At 28.5% G+C, this 16,213-nt stretch overlaps 1 protein-coding gene across 1 annotated transcript; it reads left to right on the forward strand.

Annotated features, from left to right (window-relative positions):
• The first annotated feature begins 3,525 nt into the window (after positions 1-3,525).
• Positions 3,526-9,519, forward strand: LOC127264992 (loganic acid O-methyltransferase-like). Its single transcript, XM_051294622.1, has 3 exons — positions 3,526-3,645; positions 4,226-4,885; positions 9,072-9,519. Exons 1-3 carry the CDS (start codon positions 3,577-3,579, stop codon positions 9,414-9,416), a joined length of 1,074 nt encoding a protein of 357 aa, XP_051150579.1. The 5' UTR covers positions 3,526-3,576; the 3' UTR covers positions 9,417-9,519.
• Positions 9,520-16,213: the final 6,694 nt, after the last annotated feature.

Raw genomic sequence — 16,213 nt, forward strand, 5'->3', positions numbered from 1 at the left:
AGTCAACTTAGATTAATGACCAATGTATACAAGTGCGGAAAATCATGGTCCAACCCAATCGATTATTCATGGAGCTCAATGATTGATCGATAAATTAATTGGTCGATATTTTTATTCAACCCAATGGATTAATTGGCCATTATCTTAAATCTTATGAAAAGAGTAAGTGGTCATTAATCGATCAATTATGTGGCAAAATTAGTGGCCAGTAATCGGTTAACGAAATTATCGAAAAATTCGTTAGAATGCGACACAACTGGAATTTTTAGTAAAAATTGAATTTTCGGTAGATGGAGAAAAATAGAAAAATATATATCTATCTTTTCTATATTTGATTTGAATTTTAGAAGGAGATAGTAGCCCTAAATGAAGACAATAATTGGTGAACATTTCGGAGAGTTGAATACGAACTTTACGGAATGACAAATGATGACTTTTGGTCATGAAAGAAGCAAGCCGAGAAAGGTGGGGAGTTTTTATCATTTCATTTCCTTTGTGTTTTCTTTTTTTGTCTTTTGGTTTTTTAAAATAATGTAATTTGATCTTGAACGTCTTTTCTTTGATTTTTTTTGTATTATTTATTCATAAATTTATCGCATATCACCACGGATTCACATCGAATCATCCGAGAGCCCACCAATCCTCTCTGCGAAAAGTTTTAGGCCGAAAACCAACAATATTTTAATGACATTTCCAAAAGAAAAGGTAAAAATAAAATTAAATAACATAAAAATTATAAAATATAATTAAAAAAAAAGAGTAAACGATACATGTGCTACATCACATGTAAGGACTAGTATATATATATATATATATATAAAAGGAGACAGTATGATAGCAATTGAATATTAACAAATATTGTACTATTAAATTAAACTATGAAGAAACCCTTGTTGTATTTGTGAAACTTCGATTGCTACATAAATTTTTTTATAATACAAATAAATAAAAATTTAAAAATATATATATATAAATATAATATAAATTTATAATTAAATTATACAAATTACTATATATTTATATTATTATATTCATATCCATCAAATCAATACACATCAAAACTCCTCAAATTTCAACTAAATTCAAACCCAAAAGAAACATAAAAATTCAAACTCATCTCAAAATTCAAATAAAAACCAAATTCAAACCCAAATTTCCCCGAAACCTCCAAAAGAAACACACCGCAAGGTATGAACACATAATAATAATAATAATAATAATAATAATAATAATAATAATAATAATAATAATAATAATAATATCAATAATAATATCAATAATTTGTATAAACGTCTAATTTTAAACAGGTACGAATCTATATGACACTCTTAATTATCTAAACAACACATTGTACTCATGTAATGTATTTAATTGAAAAAAAAAAAAAAAAAAGAACTTATCAAAATTAATAAAATGCTATAGAGTGCTTGATGTTTTGTTTAGTATCCGAATTAAAGATTTTAATATTTTTAGGTGAAATAATTTATTGATATAATATCTTGTATAAAAATTAATTAATTAATTTCAACAGTAAATTGTTTCCCTTTTGTTTTTTTGTTTTTTTTTTTAAAAAAAGATATTAACTAATAAAAAATGACTTGAGGATTTATAAAACTCTAATAATTATGATAATAAACGTCCCAAAAAGAAGTGTCTTATTGGGAGTTGGCACGGGAATTGAGAAATAATAATATTTAATTAAAAGTGGGTATAAAGTAAAATGTAAATGACTAAAATGCTCTTATTTTTTAAGAATTTTAAAGAATAGGTTAGAATAATAATTAGGGATAATTTGAAAATATATAAATAGTTTTATTATAAAGTGGGAACTATGATTATTAAATAAGAAAACAAGACAATTATTGAATCGAACAAAAATAAAAAAACAACGACAACTTTTTGGGACCGAGGAGTAATCCTCTATTTAAAAGTGAACTTTTGTTATAATGTTGAGTTGACTACTTCCACTAAGCACATTCATAACTCAACCTCTTTAACTCAATTTTCTCAAATTTTATTGAACTCTTTTATTTTTTATTTTTTTCAAAAATTGTAATTTTTAAAAATAGAATATTTATATTTGGGAAAATAAAATTTTGAAAAATTGTATTTGTTTTTTGAGATAGTATAAAAGAATATTTTGTATGTAAGTTATAGAAAATTATATAGATAATATTAAAATAATAAAAATATACTCCTGAGTCTCATATTTATTTATTAATTTATTTTTTGCACGACGTTTTAGAAATATTAGTATTATATTGGGATTTAGTAAAAATAGAGGTAAAAAGACAGTAATGACATTTGTGTAATATATTGTAAATTAGAAGAGTATTTGTAATGTTATATATAATAAAATTACTAAAAAAAATTGATACTTTGTTATGGGACAGACCAAAATAAAAAAATAAATAAATTATTAATGGACGAATGGAGTATAATATATTTGTTACGTACAAAAAAAAAAAAAAAATAATAATAATAATAATAATAATAATAATAATAATAATAATAAAAATAAGGATAGCAGTATCTTAAAGGAAGTTAGACACGAAGTCGGGTGGAAAAGGAGAAAAATTTGCGCTCAGGTCGGTTGGTCCTCGGTCGGTTGGTCTGGTCGGTTGGTCTGGTCGGTTGGTTCGCAGGTCGGAAGGTCCGCAGGTCGGATAGTCTGCGAGTCGGACGGTCTACAGGTCGGACGGTCCGCAGGTCGGATAGTCAGCAGATCGGATCAATAAGTCGGATGGTTTGCAGTCGGATGGTTTGTAGTCGGTTGGTCCATGGTCGGACCAATTAAAGTCGGGCGAAGAAGAATGAGACTGACGATTCGAGGTTGCTTGATGGGGCGGCCAATGAGTCGTTTGGTCTGGCGATCATCAGTTAGTCTCTAGATTGGTCGGCTGGGTATGCGGTTGGCCAGATGGGTGAAGACACGTGTCGACAGAGGGAGACCTTGTGGACGGGTGCCGTAACCGTCCAGACGATGATTCAAAATGTTTCATTGTGGGCGGTTGACGGCGGTTGCTAGCGACGGTTCTGAAACGTCTTTTCAGGGAATATATAAGGATTTAGATTTTTCTTCTTCAATTATTTTCAATCATCTTCAAATGACATCAAAGTCAAGAGATTTAGGATCACCACTTTAAATTCCAGTCTTTTATTTTCTAATTTTTATTTATGTATCTGTTGTACAGTATTTAGAAATTTCTAAACTCATGTACAAATTAATCAAGTTTGAAGATAAATTTCTATTTTCAGATTTTATTTTTTGTTTGTTGAAAAAATACATCAACAACAGTATTAATGTTTTTTGAAAAAAGATTTTATTTTTTATTTTTTATTGACAAAAAAAACACTCACTATCAAACCGCAGACTTTGTAGAGTTAATTATTAGGACAGGTAGCGATGAACTGTCCAATTAAAGAATAATATAATTAATATTAATGCCCATTGTGTGCATGAGCGAGCGGTTCCTATAAAAAAGCAATTACCAAGTTTGTCTTTTTAAGCAAAGAGAACATATACATATATTACAGATCCATCCATCCATTAATCTTTAATTAATTTATTTTCCGATGGCACAGTCAACGGCGATGGTCGGCGGCGCCGGCGCCAACAGCTATGCTAACAACTCCACTGCACAGGTTTTCATTTCATTTCATTTTATTTTATTTACATCCTAATTAATTAATTAATTTCATACAAATATTGATTTCATTTTCACTAAATAGCTTCATATATGTATGTAGTTTGTTTAGATCGATTTTGGTATATGTTTTGGATTTGAAACATTTTGAGACGAAAGGAATAAGACAACGATGGTATACATATATAGAGTGTGTTTGGGTTTATCATCATTTTTCAACGGTAAGTTTTTCAATAAAAAATAAAATATTTTTATCATAAAATACTACAGTACCTTCGTCGGCCTCTAAGGGTCTCATTTACTTTTTGCGTGTTGATATTTGAATATTAATTATTATATCAAAACGTAGTACAAATTAAGAAAAAAATGCAAAAATACTTTCATTAGTATCTTATAATACTAATAGAATGACATTTGTACAAAAAATTATACAAATATAAGGATATTTTTAATATTAAGTACAATGACACAAAAGGTAAATGTGACCCTCGGAGGCGGATGGAGAGAGTATTAGAATAATATTTTAATCAAAACTAAAATTCAAATCAAAACTATAAGTTTTATTGCCTGTTATGTAGAGAGATGCTGTAACTACTGCAAAAGAAGCCATGGCCGAGGCGCTCATTGAAGTCTTGGACATTTCGGCATTCTTATCAAATGGATCGAAAAACTTAGTTACCATTGCCGACTTAGGATGCTCTGTTGGACCGAACACACACATCGCCATGCAAACAATAATCGACATAGTCACCACAAAATGCCACTTACAAGGGATCGACCCAAAAACTATTGAATTCCAAGTATTATTTAATGACCAAAACACCAATGACTTCAACACACTGTTTGCCTCCATGTCTGGTGATAAAAACTACTTTGCAGCCGGAGTTCCTGGTTCTTTCTACGATAGATTGTTCCCTACTTCCTCCATCCACATTGCATACTCTGCATCTTCACTTCATTGGTTGTCGAGGGTGCCCGAGGAGTTGGAAGATGAAAATTCTCCGGCCTGGAATAAGGGTAGGATTCACTACACGAATGCCCCCGAGCCAGTTGTAAAAGCATATGCTAAGCAATATGAAAAGGACATTGATGCGTTCTTGAGGGCACGAGCGAAGGAGATGGTGCCGGGAGGAGTGATCGTGATGTTGATGCCCGGTGTGTGCGACGGTGTTCTCAGACATGATATTGGTGTATCTATTGATTTCCTTGGATCCATCCTCATGGACATGGTTAAAGAGGTACAAGTTTTGTTAATTAATTATTTATAATTAGGTCGAGAATTTTTTGCTGATTAGATAATAATAATAATAGATAATAGATAATATATGCTTCTACGTAATCCTCATCATATATTCTGTTGTAATACATTATATGTTGTGTTATAATACTAACATATGGTGTATTATAAATATGATATATTATGTATAATATATATTATCTACCTTATTATATAGCTAATTTTATTCAATTGAAAAGGAGATTCATCTTTATCAATCTAATAATTTTTCAATAATTGTTAATTGCAATTAATTGAAGAAGATTCTTAGAATTAATAAAATTAATCTTTTGTTATTTTTATCAGATTGTTATTTATACGTTTCATTTGAAGAAGTCTTTTAAGAACTTTGTACAAAATAAATATAATAACTTTATTTAATGAAGTTAGTGTGTATGTGTATATGGTATTTTCAAAATTAATTTTATATTTTTAAAAATTGTAGAGTCTATGGGTTATTTGTTTTTATAAAATAAATTGGTTTTGTTAAAAGAAAATAATAGTAACAAATATAAAATAGGTTTATAATCTAATTTGATTTTAATAAATACTTGATTTATTGTTTTAAATATATTATACATATTTATATAATATTTTAAATAAAGATATAGCTGTTGGTATAGTGATTAAAAATGATGGTTGTTTTGACTAATACATGATTGAAAGTTTGTCAGCTTATAAAAGTCAAATGAAGATACTAAATAGACCACTATATAATCTAATATATATATATATTGATTTTGTATCACCAGGTGTCTTCATGTGGATTTTTTTTTTTCTTTAATTTTTAGATGGTGGGTTCCACCACAAATATAATATTTTTTAAAAAATTTTAGGTAGTGAATCCTACCACAAGTATAATATATAATTAGATTACATTTGATTTTCTTAATTAATTAAACGTCTTTAAATGTTACTCTATCCGTTCATTTTTTATTGTCCTAAAATATATTTGCACGTTTTTTTAGATAATTATTTTTAAATGCAAAATATGAGATAACTAAAAAAATAAATTGAGGATATTATAGTGAAGTAAGTAGAAAAATTGTCACAAATTTTATTATTATTTGTTTAAATAAGGATAATAAAATTGTGAATGGATAAATTTTAATTATCAATAAATTATGCATAAGTTTGACGGATAAAAAATGTGACATAATTATTTTGATTTGAGAAAGTATTTTATAATTTATTATATTAAAATGACAGTAAAAATTTAATGAAATTTGACTTTTGTTTTGTTCAGATATCTTAAATTTTTTATCGACATAATTTTCAACTAAATTATAATTTTTAAAATTGCCTATAAAAATGTGAATAGATACCACTAAATTATATATAGACATTATTTTTGCAATATATATTTAATCGATAAAATCTATTAATTTTTAATATTTAAAATACTAAAAAATTAATCGTGTAAAATATTTTAATTTATTCAAATAATTTTTATATTAAAACTTTATATATATTTAATAACAACAATTAATTTTAATAATTTAATAAAATTTATAACTACCCGTGTATAGCAGGCTTCACTCTATTATTAGATAGACAGAAAAGTTACTAATTATAATGTATATATATAAAATTCAAAAAACTCTGTACTAGTGAAAGCAATTCCAATCATTGATAATTAAATAAGTTAAATTATTTTTAATTGATTAAAATTATTGAATGATTAAGATTGATTCTTTATATGTTTGATAAATTAATAAAAAATACATATATATAATTTTTTTGGGGATGGGACATAGGTTTTTGTCCCTTTTAATTACATTTGTATTAATTTTAGTTTCTATATTATTAAAATGATGATTTTGATCCATTTATTCATATTTCGATCAATTTTAGTTCTTTAATTTTTAAAATGATAATTTCGATCATTTGTCAATTAATATAGTTCAAATTTAGACTCTAGTTATCATTTTCTCGAAACTTAATAAATATACTAGTTATATTGTATGACAAAGTTATATGTATTGTCATACAATAGACTATTTTTAAAAATAGTTTTACAAAATCTATTCTCCTTATAGTATCTATTAACAATATATGGATATATCATTATATTTAATATCATTCTCCTATCCAAATATATATATATATATATATATTTCAATTTCTTTTACCAACCATTTAATTGATGCAAGCAACTAGCTAGTAATTATGTTGTTTTAGATGAATAATTTTTAAATTAATTATTTAGATTTGTTTTGATAAAACTTGTTTGAAAGAAAATATTTTTAAAAAAAATAATAATATAAATTAATTTAAATAACTAACGGGAATAATATTTTTAAGATAAAAATCATACACTCCCCATAATAAAAAATGGGTTCAGAACTTTTGAGAATGAATTTTAATATTGTGTGAAATTTTTTTACTTATGATTTTTTGTTAAAATTGAAAAAAAAAATTATATTTTTATGTGACAGAGGTAATAATCATTATATTTATTATTTTTTTAAAGAAACAATTATTGAAGACTAAAATTGAATTAATTTAATGAATAAGACACCATAATTGTCATTTAAAAAATCGAAGGACTAAAATTGAATTATTTTAATGAATAATGAAATCAAAATTGTTATGTTAAAAAATAAAGGGACTAAAATTGACATATTAGTAAATATAAAGGATCAAAAATATATTTTACCCATTTCCTTTTTATAACTAAATTATGCTTAAATTTAGACAAATTATTGTAACAAATAGAAAAATATCATATATATTATCTAATCTCATGTATACGTGGATTCCGTGTAGTATATATAAATAGAAATGAACGTGAACTACCATGTTGACTTCCTTACTTTTTATAAAAAAAAAAAAAAAAAAAAAAAAGGGAAAAATTGAAAATAAATTAAATCAAATATCATCATGTGATATATAAAAAGTTTTGGTCTTAAGGGATGGCTGAGATGAACTCGTGACTATAAGGTCAAGAATTTTCATGATATTAGTAAAAAAAAATAGACAAAAGAAAAAATGATTTTATTTAGATATAGATTTTTCTTAATTTTAAAATTTTGAAAAAAAATATTGAAGATATAGCAAAGAGTTGAATATTAAATAAATTGTTTTAAGAAAACTAAATATTTAAGATAATATTTTTAAGGGTAAACTGTTTTTTTTAGTCCCAGACTCCCTTATCATTTTTAGTCCCGTAAGTGGAGTCTGTCGCAAACTAGTCCCATAAGTGAAAAATTTTCCCTGTTTTAGTCCTCCGACGCCGGAGATGCCCGCGTGGCTTGCCGGAGGTGATGTGTCCGCCAGGTCAGCGACAGCTGGCGGACACGTGGAATTTTTTTTTTTTTTTCATTTTTTTAAAATTTTTTTAAAACTTATTTTTAATTTTATTTGTATTTTTTTTATTTTTTTATTTGGTTCAATTAAAAAAATATTAAAAAAATGAAAAATAAATGAAAAAAATAAATAAATCCACGTGTCCGCCAGGTGTCGCTGACCTGGCGGGACACCTGCGGACACGTCACCTCCGGCGAGCCACGCGGGCGTCTCCGGCGCCGGAGGACTAAAACAACGAAAAATTTTCACTTATGGGACTAATTTGCGACAGGCTCCACTTACAGGACTAAAATGATAAGGGAGTCCAGTTACGGGACTAAAAAAACAGTTTACCCTATTTTTAAAAAATTAGTATTAATAAATATGTCAAAATTTTAAAAATGTGTATATAAAGACAACATTCTTTCCTATCAAATACAAATATTTGTATATATATTAATCAGTTTGGTTTTCGTGCCGATTTGGTGAAATCAACACCTAACTCACTCGGAACACATATAATAAGGGAAATAATTCATATTTGATAGTACGTAATAATACAATATACATGACATATTATAATAACACATTATATGATTCTACATAGCATAATATCTTATTGATCTTAACACAATAAAAATGTTTATACAGCACAACATAATATATAAATTAAATAGTGTATGCTTCTATATAACACAACGTTATGTTGTTCTATATAAAAATATGCACTGTTTTCCGCTTTTATTATATGTATTTGCTATATCACATCAACATTTATTTATTTGATCGGACAGCACCTTAACTGCAGCCTATATTAATGACTAGGGGTTTATTTTGATTTATTATTTTGTTCTGAATAGGGAATGTTGAAGCAACATCAAGTGGACTCATTCAACATTCCTCATGTATATCCAAGTATGAAGCAAATGAAAAGGTTTGTGGAGAATAATGGGAGTTTTCGAATAGTGAAAATGGAGTTGCAAAATGCATGGCTGAACAAGGAGGCTCCCATCGACATGGTGACCGCAATAATGCATCTTAGAGCATTCACAGAGATGACCATCGCTAGCCACATGGGCTGTGAAATCATCGAACCCCTTTTTGCAAAGGCTCTTCAGCGCAAACAAAAGCTTTCGGACATGTTGTACGACGCTGGACATAAGATTGGTCTTCGATATTTATTCACTATTTTGCAACGTACGTAACTATATTAGGTTAATACATGCTTTGTTTTTATTCTTCTACTTATATATGCTATATGTTCGTGTGTAGCAAATAAATAAAACATTTAAATGATGTAATCTACTCCCCGTCTACCAAAATTGTACTCAAAACTTTTGGACACGAGGAAAAAAAAAAAAAAAAAAAAGAAAAAAAAGTTTGTATTAAATTAAAAAATAATATTATTTTATTAGTTAGTAGAAATGTGTAAAAAATTTTAATTTTTTTGCCCTTTGATTTTATATTTAAAGTAATTATATATTTGTAATTTAAGTAAAATTTAAAAGTATTTTGATATTACCGTATGATTAGTTTTACTGAAATAGAAAAAATATATTTTTGAGTGGAAAAAATAAAAATAATAAAAATAGTACTTCGAGTTGGGACGGTTAGTATTTTAATATTACTTTTGTACCTTTGTTGAAAAAAAAAATCAGAGTATTATTAAAACTTTTGTGATGTTAATAAAGATATAATATAGATTGGGTGTAAAAAAAGTAATGACATAAATATAAATAAATGTGAAAATAAAGGGTAATTTTTTTTTAAGGTGAATGATATTTTTTTACTAAAAATATTATGAACATATTTTTTGTTGACATACTAAAATAGTAAAATTAGCGTAATTTTGATGGACAGAGGAAGTATAATTTATATGATTCAATAAATTAAATAAATTTATTTTTTATTTATTTTATTATTATTATTAGGCAAAAATGTCTATATCTCCCGTGTGGTTTAGAAATTCGATATTATTTTCTTTTTACTTTAGAAGCTGTGTATGACCCCTTGTGTTTTTAAAAATTTTGCACGTAACCTCCCAAACGTCAATAGTTAACGAAGTATGATATACACGCGCAGATGAAGCGAATATCTTTATGTTTATTTCATTAAAACTACCCAAATTCTCCATTTAATCATTCCATTCCACATAAGTACCTCCAATCTTTGGAACCCCATCGACCTCGTACAAGTGAGACAAACCAACTAGAATTCTTGATGTCGTTCACCCACCAATTTTTAAATGCATATTTGCAGTAGAGATTTATTGGGTAGTATCAAAAGAAGATCGATTTTAATTATTTTTCTTTTCAGTGAATTTTGGTTTTCCCCACATTTTTGTTCATGTATTCTTCGATCTTGAATTTGTCTTTGATTTTGCTCGACGTTCTTTGTACCTGAAATTTGTTTTTCGCACATGGGGTATAATTTGTCTTTGAAATAGTTAATTTTTTTAATCGAGTTTGAAAGTTTATTTTTTTAATTCAAATTCACCCTTGATTTTGCTCGACGTTCTTTGTACCTGAAATTTGTTTTTCGCACATGGGGTATAATTTGTCTTTGAAATAGTTAATTTTTTTAATCGAGTTTGAAAGTTTATTTTTTTAATTCAAATTCACCCAACATACATGCTCTCAACACATCAATTTTTTAATTACTAGGTGATTTTCATTCGATTCGGTGGATTTTTCGAGTTTCTCTAATTTTTAGTGAATTTGCCAACTTACAGATGTCTACAAGTAGTAGTAATTCTCATGCAAAAAAGAACGAGTTTTTATTTGAGGTATAAATGTCAAACGTGCAAATGCGGTGTACTTTCTGCAATACGTATGACGGTCCATGGAAGATACCCAAGGTAAATTATTCTTCAATTGTTGGATCAAGACTTGTGATTTTTCCATTGGCTAGAAATTTTCAACAAAAGCCACCAGAACCACGAAATACATGGAGATGCTGAGGTTGACTATTTAATGTGTTTAATTGATAAATTAAAGAAATTAAGATGGTGAAAGGTCACATCGTTGCCGATTTGAAGATGGTGTGACGCATTTTGAGAAACATTTAGATTATTTTTGTTGTTGTCATTGTAATTGCATTTTGAAAAATTGCAGTGTAGTGTTGCTCGTTGGGGTTTAAGTGTTTTAGATAGTGTAGTATTGCTCGTTGGGGTTCCGGTGTTTTAGATGGTGTTGTGTTTCTTGTAGGGGTTTCGGTTGCTACTTTGTGGGTAAAAATTGTGTTGATTGAGTCATGGTTGAAGGAAAAAATTTTGGGTTGATGTAGTTGATGGTCTACATCATGTTGGTCGACATTGTGTTCATGCGTGTTTTTGGTGTACTAGTAAGCATTCTCTTTCACTTATCATCATTTATTGACTTTATTTGGAAGCTTTATGTTCGAATACGTTGGATGTTCTTGTCGTGAAAGCTAATAACAATAATGTATTACCATATGATCAAACAAAAAATATACTAAGCTAGTGCACATTCCAAATGTAGGACCTTTAACCTCTTTACATCAAATTTCATAGAAGTGCACATTCCAAAAAATAATGTAATACGGTGCTACCGTCATGCCGTATTGAACCAACGTTCAAAAGAAAATTACCAAAAGCAATACAGGATAAAACAATGTGTGCAATATAAAACACCACATTACAACAATTTCAAAACGCATATCCTAAAGCAAAAGTAAAGCTGATCATGCACCATGTCCTACAAACACGAAATTCATTTTTCAATTATGAGGCACTACCTTACGATTGCGTGGTATTTTAGAAAATCAAACACTTTTCAGGAGCGCGGCCAAGGACACACTCTTGGAAGATGTTGTTGGCTACTTCCCTTTCTCTTGAGAAGTTGTTCCTCCCTAATTGCCAACACAAAAACAAATACAATGAAAATTGGCACTATAAAACAATTTTAAAGTATATCACATAAGTACATGTTGTGCCTATGATTAAGTTTTTGCAATGGTTCGATCATTCATGGAATCTTTATTTTGCTCACAATTTCTTTTGAAAAACTTATCAACGGTCAATCCAATTGACCAAAATATCTACGATAAAGTTTTTGATATCCCAACCGAGTGAGTCAATACAATACCTGAAAGGAGGCTGGATCGGCCAAATTTTCATAATTGGCTATTGTTTCGGCATTTGAATTCTGCGTAGGCACCTGCGGCAGAAAACATAAATCATCCTAGTCTTTTTATATTAATATTTTGCTTATAGGGATTTTTTACTAGTCTCAAAGAACCTTTTGAGGGAATGAGACGTTCTTGCATCATTTTCTATTATGTTCTTGTTACAAACACTTCGAGCATGTCGTTTCAATCTTTTCCATGAAACTTTCTCCGGGCTCTTCTCGTCATTTTTATCATACCTTCTTCTTTTCTTTGATCTTTCGGTGTGAATATTTATCTTTGAGGTAACAAGCGCAACAAGATGGCTTTCCTCGGACGGGGTTAATACTGTGGTTGTACACCTATTCATACGTCTCCTATCGGAAGCAGATATCCACAAAGTTATCCATATTCAGGCGATTGTGATCGATGCCTATGATGGCATAGTAGCATAGGTACTCACAAATTTGAAACATCCCGCATGTGCAAGTCCTATATTTATTTATTTATTTATTTATAGCAATTTTTGGTATTATTTATATTAATTTATTCCAATAATTGTATTTATTGCAACTTGTGTGTAATATATAAATTTATTAGTTTGTATGTATATTTTATAATTATTTTGATGTATAAATTAATTTAATTGATGTGTTTCTTGAATTATATTTTTAGTCATTATTTATGTGTTATATAAATATTTAATTTTGGCTAATTTAAATAATTAATATTTATAAATTGATGTTTTTATTTAAATGATTAATGATCGAATGTTTACTTTCTATATTAGGTGATTAATGCTTTAAACCTGATCTAGAAGCCCAAATTTGGCCTAAAAAAAAAAAGCTTTTGGAGCGAAATAAACAACAAAGTCAACACCAATGGTGAAAAAGTCAACACAATCGAAAATTTCGTGCATGGAACTGAGGGCAGGAGAATTCTGTGCCTAGAATTGAGCTAAGCAGCGGTTGCAATGATCAGCACGGAAAGCAAACATAATATTTATAAGCATTAATTCTACTTCACTTTCAGCGTAGCGGCGCATTGATGAGCATTAAGTCGGTGAGCATTCAATCAACGCGGAAGTAAGTGGCCGCCACATTAACACAACACAAAAACCAGCAACGCATTTATTCTCGCTGCATTTACTGTTTTAGCATTTATTCTACTGCATTAAACTTATGCACCCCCAGCTGCTGCATTTATTGTCAAATTTCTCCTAATGGCTCCATTTTAAATTCTTGCATTACACCTAGCCAATTTTTAGTTTTTTTTATGTTTTTTTTATTTGAGAACTTTCTAGAATATAAACCGTTATTAGCAGTTATTTTAGAAGAAGTTATTTATAGGTGAAAGTAACCGCCAAACTTTTAAAAGATCTTCTGCCCTATAAATATTCTCTCTCGTTGTATACACATTATTGTACACATAACCCATCATTCCATACATTATATTTTTTCTATTTGTTTTCTCTCATATTTTTATGTAGTTTAATAATACAAGATTTTCAGTTTTGATTCATGAGCAAGCTGATATTTTCCCTCATTTCTTTTAATTTTTGCATTTTGTTTTAGCTAATGAAAGCTCATATCATACTTCTCCACCTCACTTTCACCAAAAAAATTCATGTTTGCACTTGAGTTGTTCAAACTAGACTTTCGACAAGGTTGTGGAAGGGCGGTAGAAGGTTTAACTATCCATGCATATGATCGCGTTGTATTCATTAATAGAGATTTAGGTGGTTTGTAGCAGCTAAGTACGTTGAAGCCTTGTTGACCTGTTTAGTTGTGACCCGAATTTAATCCCGATTAAAAAGATGTATCAGACGGGTAGAATCACTAGCGCAACGGTTGAAAGAATAATTATTTGGACATTGGTGTTTGCCTATCGGTTCAAAAAAATGTCCGGTGACAGCAGTTTTTCATTCAAATAATGTTCTTTCAAATTAGTTATTCAGCCAATATGTAGATTAATTTTTAAAAAAATAATAATAAAATTGGTATTCATTAGCCCTAGTCACGCAATTCATTCTTTCTTCTTCTTTCCTATGCGTCTGCGCGATTCAAGTTTTCAACCATCTTCGTCTTCTTCCTGCGCCTGCCTGACGTTCGCCCGCATCCTCGCCATATTCTTCCCGAGCGTTGTAATTCTTCTTTAATCTTTATTGTTGCCACTCTGCTCTCTTCTCCGTCTTCACAGACTTTAAATTCAAATTTTTAATTTATTTATTTGTTGCTTTTAATTTTAATAGTATTACGATTTTTATAATAATGTATACGGTTGTCAACTTGTCATTTCTTTTTTTAGTGTTTTGTTAATTGGTTTGAAGGGAAAAATAAATAAGGAATTGATGTGGTTTATTGGTTTATGCAGTCAAATTTTGGAGTTGATTGTGTATTTTCTACAAGCATATTTAGATTTGGCGATTTGCACAACTTTGTAAGTTCAACATTTCACTTTCTTTTAATTGATTTTTTCATTTATTAGTTTTTTGGTTGAATTTGAGTGTTATGTGTTATGGGATGATTAGAATTGAAAATTACTTTCAAATTCAATACTTACATAGTTGCACTTTCTTTTAATTGCACAACTTATTTGGTTTAAATTCTAAATTCAATTGGAGCTTATTTTTAAATTTGCTATGTATTAAAGTTATTGGAAGACTTGGTTTGGATCATGGGGTTTGATTTCTTTATTATTTTTTGAATTAGAATTTGAATGTTATGAAAATTTAATTTGATAATAATCTGTAATTTTGATTTGAATGAAAATTTATTATTTAATCAAATTGATGAATTATTTTTATTTTTATTTAGGTATTAAATTATAGATAAATTTTTCATGAAATCAAAGAGGGCAACTCTAAGTTCATATGGACCAATTGATGTGACTAGAAATGATAAGAGGCTTTGAACAAGCTAAGATTCCACTTATATAAGTTGAATTGCCTCCGGAGTATGACATAGCTGGTGATCCAGGATTACGTAAGTCTATTGATATTTATCCTGTCAATATTAGCGATGAATTGAGGGGACGATATTTGGTTAAAAGTCCATATTGACAACATGATTGCAATTTTTCAAAAAGTAGCTCGGGTAAATTTATGAGAATGTTTCAAGTAGCATGATTTGATCAATTTGATTGGCTTGAATATAGTTTAGAAAAAAAAAAAAATGTTGCATTTTGTTTGGTATGCTACTTGTTTAATAAAATTTACAAACATGGTGAAGATACTATTTTTACCCAAGTTGGATTCAAAAATTAGAAACGGGCTTTAGACAAAATTAAAGAGCATGTTAGGGGGTACAATGAGTGCACATCATGGTGCTAAAATCCAAGCTTCGTCATTTAATGATCAAAGAAATAATATTGATTATGTGTTATCTTAAAGAAGTAAGGAAATTGAGCTTGAATACCATGTCCGATTAACAACAGTTGTGAACGTAGTTTGATTGATTTTGCGACAGATTTTGCTTTTCTTGGGCATAATGGCATAAACATCTTTGTAATTGGGTAAATTTTTTGAAATTTTGAATTGGAATTACGAGCATAATGAAGAAGTTAAGAAAATGATGAACTTAAATGCTCCGGAAAATAATCAGTTGACCTCTCTTAAAATTCAGAAGGATATTATTAATGATTGTGCTATGGAAGTGAAAAAAAAAAAAAAAACTATTTTTGAAGAAATTAGAGATAAATTCTTCACAATTTTGATTGAGGAATCTCGAAATAGTTCTGTGAAGGAACAAATGTTTGTAGTTTGAGATATGTGAACAATAGTAGATAAGTGAATTAGCGATTTGTTGGACTAGTACATGTCAGTGACACTACTTCAGACTTCTTGAAAAGTACCATTGATGATTTTTGTGCAAAGAAT

This window comes from Andrographis paniculata, unplaced genomic scaffold (assembly GCF_009805555.1).
Source record: "Andrographis paniculata isolate CXL003 unplaced genomic scaffold, ASM980555v1 Contig71END, whole genome shotgun sequence".
Lineage (NCBI taxonomy): Eukaryota > Viridiplantae > Streptophyta > Magnoliopsida > Lamiales > Acanthaceae > Andrographis > Andrographis paniculata.

What these genes read in the sequence shown, in the direction of transcription:
- LOC127264992 (XM_051294622.1), top strand. Translation starts at nt 3,577, where the DNA reads ATGGCACAGTCAACGGCGATGGTCGGCGGCGCCGGCGCCAACAGCTAT. An exon ending in CTAACAACTCCACTGCACAG is followed by an intron (nt 3,646 to 4,225) that starts GTTTTCATTTCA and finishes CCTGTTATGTAG; the next exon opens with AGAGATGCTGTAACTACTGC. An exon ending in TCATGGACATGGTTAAAGAG is followed by an intron (nt 4,886 to 9,071) that starts GTACAAGTTTTG and finishes TGTTCTGAATAG; the next exon opens with GGAATGTTGAAGCAACATCA.